The following is an 8179-nucleotide window of genomic DNA, read 5'->3' on the forward strand; positions in this document are numbered from 1 at the left end:
TGCATTCATTTCATGCATTGCATTGTTTCATAAGCGTTAATAAATACATTAAGGGATTCTAATTAATCTAAATCACTCCTCAACTAATCTGGAAACCAACCAACCTACCAAGCACCACTACGGTACTCGATCAAAAACCAAGGATATGGATCAAAGAATGGAAAGATTAGAACAAACCCAAAAGGAAATGCAGTAGCTGCTTCAAAAGCAAATGAATGAGCAGCAAAAGATGGTAGACAAAATGATGGAGTCTCAAGGGAGTATGATGGCTCAGTTAACTCAGTGGTTCAAAAAAAGAACTGATATAGGAAAGGGTTCTGTGCTCAATATTGAAGAAGGAGACAATGAGGGACTTGTCTATCCTCTGGACTTTACACCTCAACAAGTTGAGATGTACCCGCGTAGGTCCTTTGTTACCATTAATCCCCCGGGTGACGCTGCAACGCAAATGAATTTCCAGATGGGATCAGACTCTAACCCCGGTGCCAATTTTGTTAATCCTGCTATTCCTGATTTTGATGAGACGGCTGGAAAGGAAAAAATGAATGATGAATTATCAAAACAGCTTGAGGAAAAGTATAAATGGCTGGAGGAAAGACTTATAAGCTTGGGCGTGGTAAAATTGGATGATTCACCCAATACAGAAAATCTGTTACCTGATCATAATGGAGTGAACATGATAGGTGGGAGCATGAGTAGAAAGATAAAGGAAGACATATCAGAGGTGAAAATTCCTTTGAGGTGGGTCTGGAAAAATATGGTGAAAAGGGGATTGATCATCCCGCGTTCAGAGAAATGCTTCAAAAGGGTGGAAAATTACTGTGAGTTCCATCACGAGGAGGGACATAAAATCCAAGAATATGTAGAATTCAGAGCCTTGGTTCAAGACCTGATGGATAACAAGGAGATGGAATTTTATGAAGAAGTTAAGGAGGAGGGGAGCATTTGCACATCAGAGGCTTCGAAGGTTCCAAGAATAGTGCAGCCTGTGGTCATTATCTCACGACCCAAGAAGGATGAGGTGAGAGCACCAGCAATGCCAAGGATCATAATAAAGAAGCCTGCAACCTTTCCTTACCAAGACAGTAAGAAGGTCCCATGGAACTATGAGTGCAATACGACTGTCCCAGGAAAAGAGACTGCAAGGAGCCAGTGTGTGAGTGCCAATCTAGAATCTATGAAAGAGGCTACACTAGGGGAGCAAAAAGGGAATATATTTGAGCCAGTGAAGGAGGAAAAAGCTATGGAATTCCTCAAATTTTTAAAGCATAGTGAGTATAATGTCGTTGAGCAGTTGCATAAACAACCGGCCTGCATATCTATATTGTTCTTACTCTTGAATTCAGAAATACATCGAAGTACGTTGATGAAGATGCTAAATGAGACCTATGTGTCCAAGGATATTTCTGTCAGTAAGCTAGATCTGTTGGTCAATAATATCAGTGCTGATAATTTCATATTTTTCAATGATGATGAAATACCTTTTGGGGGCATGGGATCTTCCAAAGCTTTGCATATCACTGCACGATGCAAGGGGCGTATTTTTCCAGGAGTACTAATTGACAATGGATCAGCTTTGAACGTATTGCCGTTATTCACACTTAACAGGCTACCCATAGACAGTTCGCACATGAAAACTTGTCAAAATGTAGTGAGGGCATTTGACGGTACAGAAAGGAAGGTCATGGGAAGAATTGAGGTACCCTTACTGATCGGTCCAACAGTTTATGAGGTAGATTTTATTGTGATGGACATCAAACCTTCCTATAATTGCTTATTAGGAAGCCCATGGATACATTCCGCAGGGGCAGTACCGTCATCATTACATCAGATGTTGAAGTTAGTGTCAGATGGTCGGCTAGTGACAATAAAAGCCGAAGAGGATATAATAGCAGCTGCATCCAATGAGACGTCGTACGTGGAGACCAATGACGAGTCAGTTGAATGCTCATTTCGATCTTTGGAGTTTGTAAATGCGGCATTTTTTCTTGAAGGGAGCAAAATTTTGGCTCCAAAATTATCCAAAACCACAGAGATGGGTTTACAATTGTTGGTAGGAAAAGGAGCTTTACCCAGAAGAGGGTTGGGGAGATATCTTCAAGGGAGGACTGAGGTTCCGATGCTAAAAGAAAAGCAAGATCATTTTGGCTTAGGATACAAGCCGGATAGAGGACAAATAAAAAAGGAGATAGAAAAAAGACAGGAAAAAAGAAGGGCGCGTCTGAATGGGAATGAAGCTAAGTGGGAGCCAATGATAATTCCCCACATAACCAAAACTTTCGTATCTGGAGGAATTATTCATCAGGAGAGAAGGAAATCGGTTGAGGAAAGCATCAAGGAGACGTTGGGAAAAATGCACATTAATGCCATTCATGAGCTTGGGAATGAAGAAAGAAGTTGGCTAGACATTCGTCCTTATGAGCCTGGGAGTGTTCTAGACAATTGGACTGCGAAAGAAATACCTAAAGCCTCTAGAACTGTCTCAGAGTAATATTCAGAACAAACTTGTTGTTTTAGCCTAGAAATAACAAGAATTCTTTTCTGAAATAGGCTTATGTTTAAAAATCATTATTTGAATAAAATACATTTTTGCAATTGTTTCGAGTAAATATTCTTTCATTCTTCCCATACGCCTAAATATATTCTTTCATTACATAAATAATTGTACATAAATTCATACATTCTTTTCTAACCATAATAGGTCTCTGTGTATCAATGACGTGAATGACACTGCTACAGCTCAGAGTGCCCTTTTGAACGAAATGTGTGTTTAGAGGGATCGCGCGACTTTGAAAGTGATGAAGAGGGTGGTTTATCTTTGGAATTGTTGAGGATGGTGGAACAAGAGGAAAAGCAAATCCTACCTCACAAAGAGTCAGTAGAAGTTGTGAGCTTGGAAGAAGGGAAGGAGGTGAAAATTGGAACTGAAATTCTCGCAAAGACAAGACGAGACCTCATTGAATTACTCCATGAATTCAAAGATGTCTTCGCATGGTCATACCAGGATATGCCTGGATTGAGTGCTGACATTGTAGTGCATCGCTTACCCATAAAAGAGGATTGCAAACCAGTACAACAAAAGCTCAGAAGAATGAGGCCTGATATTGTGCTCAAAATAAAAGAGGAGGTTAAGAAACAGTTTGATGCTGGTTTTTACAGGAGGTCAAATATTCTGAGTGGGTAGCCAATATCGTCCCAGTCCCTAAAAAATATGGAAAAGTACGAATGTGCGTCGATTACAGGGATTTGAACAAAGCAAGCCCAAAGGACAACTTCCCATTACCACATGTTGATACTCTGGTGGATAATACGACAGGATTTTCATTGTTTTCTTTTATGGATGGGCTCTCAGGATATAATCAGATAAAAATGCATCCAGATGATATGGGAAAGACTATGTTCATTACTTTATGGGGAATGTTTTGCTATAAGGTGATGCCATTTGGATTAAAGAACGCGGGAGCAACATATCAGAGAGCCATGGTAGCCTTGTTCCATGACATGATGCACAGAGAAATCGAGGTGTATGTTGATGATATGATTGCCAAATCCAGAACAGAAGAGGAACATGTGCAGGTCTTGGGAAGATTGGTCTTAAGATTAAGGAAGTTTCAACTCAAGCTTAACTCGACAAAGTGCACTTTCGAAGCCACGTCAGGAAAATTGTTGGGCTTTATAGTTAGTGAAAAAGGAATTGAGGTTGATCCAGACAAAGTCAAGGCAATTCGAGATTTATCGCCACCATGTACCTAGAAAGAAGTTCGAGGTTTCTTAGGAAGATTGAATTACATTGCTCGGTTCATTTCACAGTTGACCGAAAAATGTGATCCCATATTTCGCCTTTTGAAGAAACATAATCCTGATGTCTGGAATGAAGAATGTCAGAAAGCCTTTGAAAAGATAAAGTAGTACTTATCCAATACCCCAATTCTGTCACCACCCAGCCCAGATAGACCCTTGATTTTGTATTTAACGGTGTTCAATAACTCCATGGGATTCGTGCTGGGTCAACATGATACGACTGGAAAAAAGGAAAAGGCAATTTACTATCTCAGTAAGAAATTCACTGATTGTGAGATGAGATATTCGCCTATTTAAAAATTGTGTTGCGCCTTGATTTGGACAACCAAGAGGTTGAGGCAATACTTACTTTATCATACGACTTGGCTAATTTCAAAATTAGACCCTTTGAAGTATATGATGGAGTCAACAGCATTGAATGGAAGAATGGCTAGATGGCAAATCTTGCTCTCTGAGTTTGATATCGTATACGTAAGTCAAAAGGCCATCAAGGGAAGTGCGATAGCAGATTTCTTGGCTAGCATGGCCCTGGAAGATTATGAGCCTCTAGACTTGGATTTCCCAAATGAAGATTTGATGTATGTGGCAAATGCTGAAGGGGATCCCCAAGAGAATCATTCTTGGAGATTAAACTTTGACGGAGCATTGAATGCATTAGGCAATGGGATTGGGGCAGTCTTGGTGTCTCCGGATGGAGATTATCATCCTTTCACCAGTAAATTAGACTTTGATTGCACCAATAACATGGCTGAGTATGAAGCTTGCATCATGGGTATACGGGCAGCCATAGAATGGAAAATCAAGACATTAGAGGTGTACGAAGACTCAGCATTGGTAATATACTAGCTAAGAGGGGAATGGGAGACGAGGGATCCTAAATTGATCCGTTACCGGAGATTAGTTTTGGGATTGATCGAAGAGTTTGATAACATTACCTTCTGTTATCTCCCACGAGAAGAAAATCAGATGGCTGATGCTCTTGCTACTTTAGCTTCCATGATAAAAGTGAATTAGTTAGAGGACATGAAGCCTATTCAAATTAGTATTTATGAGATCCCAGCCCACTGTTACAGCATTGAGGAGGCGGAGAATGATAATCCTCCCTGGTACCAGGATATATTGCAATATGTGAAGAATCGCGAATATCCTGATCAGGCAACGAAGAATGATAAGAGGGCATTGAGGAGGCTAGCTATTGATTATGTCTTAGATGGGGAGATCTTATACAAAAGGGGAAAGGATCGAGTACTATTGAGATTCGTGGACGCTGTAGAGGCTAAGGAAATTTTAGAAGTCCATGAGGGTGTTTGTGGAACACACGCTAATGGATTCACCATGGCTAGACAGATTATGAGATTTGGGTATTACTGGTCCACCATGGAAGGAAATTGCATCAATCATGCCAAGAAATGTCATAAATGCCAAATTTCTAGGGATAAAATGCATGCGCCTCATTCTCCTCTTCAGGTCATGACTTATCCATGGCCTTTTTCCATGTGGGGTATGGACGTCATTGGACCAATATAACCAAAGGCTTCTAATGGACATCATTTCATTTTTGTGGTTATTGACTACTTCACTAAGTGGGTAAAGGCGGCGTCATATGCCAATGTCACGAAGTCAGTAGTCAGCAAGTTTTTGAAGAAGGAGATCATATGTCGATATGGAATACCTGAAAGAATCATATCTGACAATGCGCTGAATCTGAATAATAGTAAATAGCAGAAGTCTGCAATCAGTTCAACATTAGACACCATAATTCATCACCGTATCGCCCAAAGATGAATGGCGCAGTGGAAGCGGTGAAAAAAAATATCAAGAAAATCGTGGCAAAAATGGCTGAAACTTACAAAGATTAGCATGAGAAGTTACCCTTCGCTCTTCTTGCTTACCGAACATCTATCAGGATTTCTACTGGGGCAACACATTTTTCGTTGGTTTATGGAATGGAGGCAGTGTTACCCATTGAGGTCAAAATTCCTTCTCTCCGGGTATTGGCCGAGTTAAAATTAGATGAAGCCGAGTGGATCCAATCTTGGTATGATCAACTGAACCTGATTGAAGTGAAAAGATTAAAAGCCATTCGTCATGGCCAAATGTATCAGAAGCGAATGATGCGAGCTTATAATAAGAAGGTTCGTCCCAGAGAATTTCATGAAGGGGATTTGGTTTTGAAAAAGATCCTCCCTTTACAAAAGGATTTCAGAGGGAAATGGATGCCAAACTGGGAAGGACCTTATGTTGTGAAAAACGCTTTTTCTGGAGGCACTTTGATTTTGAGTGAAATGGATGGCAAAAATCTTTTGAATTCTGTAAATTCAGACTCGGTTAAGAGATATTTCACTTGAAGGAAAGGAGGAATCAAAGTGAAAACCCGCAAAGGGCGCTCTGATTTTCGCAAAAAAAAAAGGAGAGGCAAGGTGAAAACCCTAAAAGGGTACCTTCAGACCAAAGGGAGTTCGAGTTGAAAACTCGAAAAGGGTGGCTCAAACATGGTCAAATTAGGGCATATGATGATCTTGCTTCACTAAAGTCAACAATAAAAGGATGGGCGATTTCTTGGGGGCATTGACAATGTAACACCCCGAACCCGAGACCGTCACCGGAGTCGAACACGAGGTGTTAACAGACTTTAAACCACTTATAAAAAAAATTTCCAGACACTGCCAATCTGCGTACTAGTCGCTAAAAAAATCATATCTTGAGTTCAGAAACTCGGAATCCAGTTCCGTAAATTTTCCCCGAAACTAGACTCATATGAACATCTACATATTTTTTTCTAGAATTTTTTGTTGTGCCAATTAGTACAGTTTATTAGTCAAAATCTCCCATGTTACAGGGATTGACTACACTGACCTTTGCGCATTACGACTTGGATATCTCCCTGTACAGGGCTTCAATACTGATGTCGTTTGTTTCTATAGAAACTAGACTCAAAGAGGAATCTATAAATATATGGTATGACTCCAAATTATCTCTGGTTAATTTATAATGAATTTCCAAAGTCGGAACAGGGAATCCAGAAACCGTTCTGGCCCTGTCTTACGAGAACCTGAATATCTCTTAACATACTATCCATATGATCGTTTCGTTACTTTCCTATGAAAATAGATTCATCAAGGTTCGTTTACATAATTTATTCACTATTTAATTCCATTCCTACTATTTTTAGTGATTTTCCAAATCTACATCACTGCTGCTGTCAGCATCTGCCTTTAAGGTAGACTTTACCTATTTCATAGTTTCCATGATTCAACTAGCCCTTTTAGCATAAATAGCACAATTTATGATAGTGATTAACCATTCCCATGGCCAATCCTTGTTAAGCATATCCACACCTCTCAATAACCATATCCATACCAAATGATTATAACATTATACTCAAACATATATAAGCCATTTTCGCATGGCTATCCAAAATTATACAAGTCCAAAGGGTCCATGACCCCCAACAAAAAGGGTAGTCCTATACATGCCATTTCGAAGTTCAACCAAAATTGTACCAAAAGGGGGGGCTTTGATAGTGTGGGCGACTTCGACTTCAAAATCCCGAGTCCGATAGCTGGAGAACCAAAATCTATAAAACAGAGAATCAAGGAGACGGAGTAAGCAATTTATGCTTAGTAAGTTTTGAGCAAGGGATTCCAGCACAACAAAAGTATAGCATTCATGTAGCTAAACGGATAATTTCATATGCACAATTTTTCAATATCATACTTACTTCACATTACCAACCCTTTTATTCATACACAAAGATCAACTTAGCCAAAGGCCGGTAGCTCATTTATCAACTGAGCGAATACTTATTTGTAAGGGCTCAACTAATTCAAAGCACATACGAAACATACCTCAATGTTGGGATGTTTCAAGCGTATTAACTGAAATTTTTACAGCAAGATCATTCATTCCCAAATCACGTACCTTCGGAATTTAACCGGATATAGCTACTCGTTCAAATGCCTTCGGGACATAGCCCGGTTATAGTAACTCGCACAAATGCCTTCGGGACTTAACCCGGATTTAGTAACTCGCAGAAATGCCTTCGGGCTTAGCCCGGAATTAGTATCTCGCACAATTGCCTTCGGATCTTAGTCCGGATATGGTCACTTAGCACAAAGCCTTCGGGACTTAGCCCGGACATCATTCAAATAACCATGCACATTTAACAATAAATCATGGCACATTCGTATTTCATTTTCGTTAGCAAAACTCGAACACAAGACACTTATCATTCTTGCAATTTCGGCTCAATAGCCACACACAAAGAGCATGATTTTGATTTGCATAAAACATGATCTAATCAAATCATAATTTAAGCTCTTTTACTCAAGAACTTACCTCGGATGTTGTCGAACGATTCCGATAGCTATTCGACCAC

General features: G+C 39.9%; 1 protein-coding gene across 1 annotated transcript; it reads left to right on the forward strand.

The window, feature by feature from the left end:
- The first annotated feature begins 211 nt into the window (after positions 1–211).
- On the forward strand, positions 212–2491 carry LOC121220323 (uncharacterized). Its single transcript, XM_041099997.1, has one exon. The coding sequence runs from the start codon at positions 212–214 to the stop codon at positions 2489–2491; it is 2280 nt and encodes a 759-aa protein (XP_040955931.1).
- Positions 2492–8179: the final 5688 nt, after the last annotated feature.

This window comes from Gossypium hirsutum, chromosome D08, assembly GCF_007990345.1.
Source record: "Gossypium hirsutum isolate 1008001.06 chromosome D08, Gossypium_hirsutum_v2.1, whole genome shotgun sequence".
Classification (NCBI taxonomy): domain Eukaryota; kingdom Viridiplantae; phylum Streptophyta; class Magnoliopsida; order Malvales; family Malvaceae; genus Gossypium; species Gossypium hirsutum.

Excerpts from the sequence above, each read along its gene's own strand:
- LOC121220323 (XM_041099997.1), top strand. The coding sequence starts at position 212 with ATGAATGAGCAGCAAAAGATGGTAGACAAAATGATGGAGTCTCAAGGG.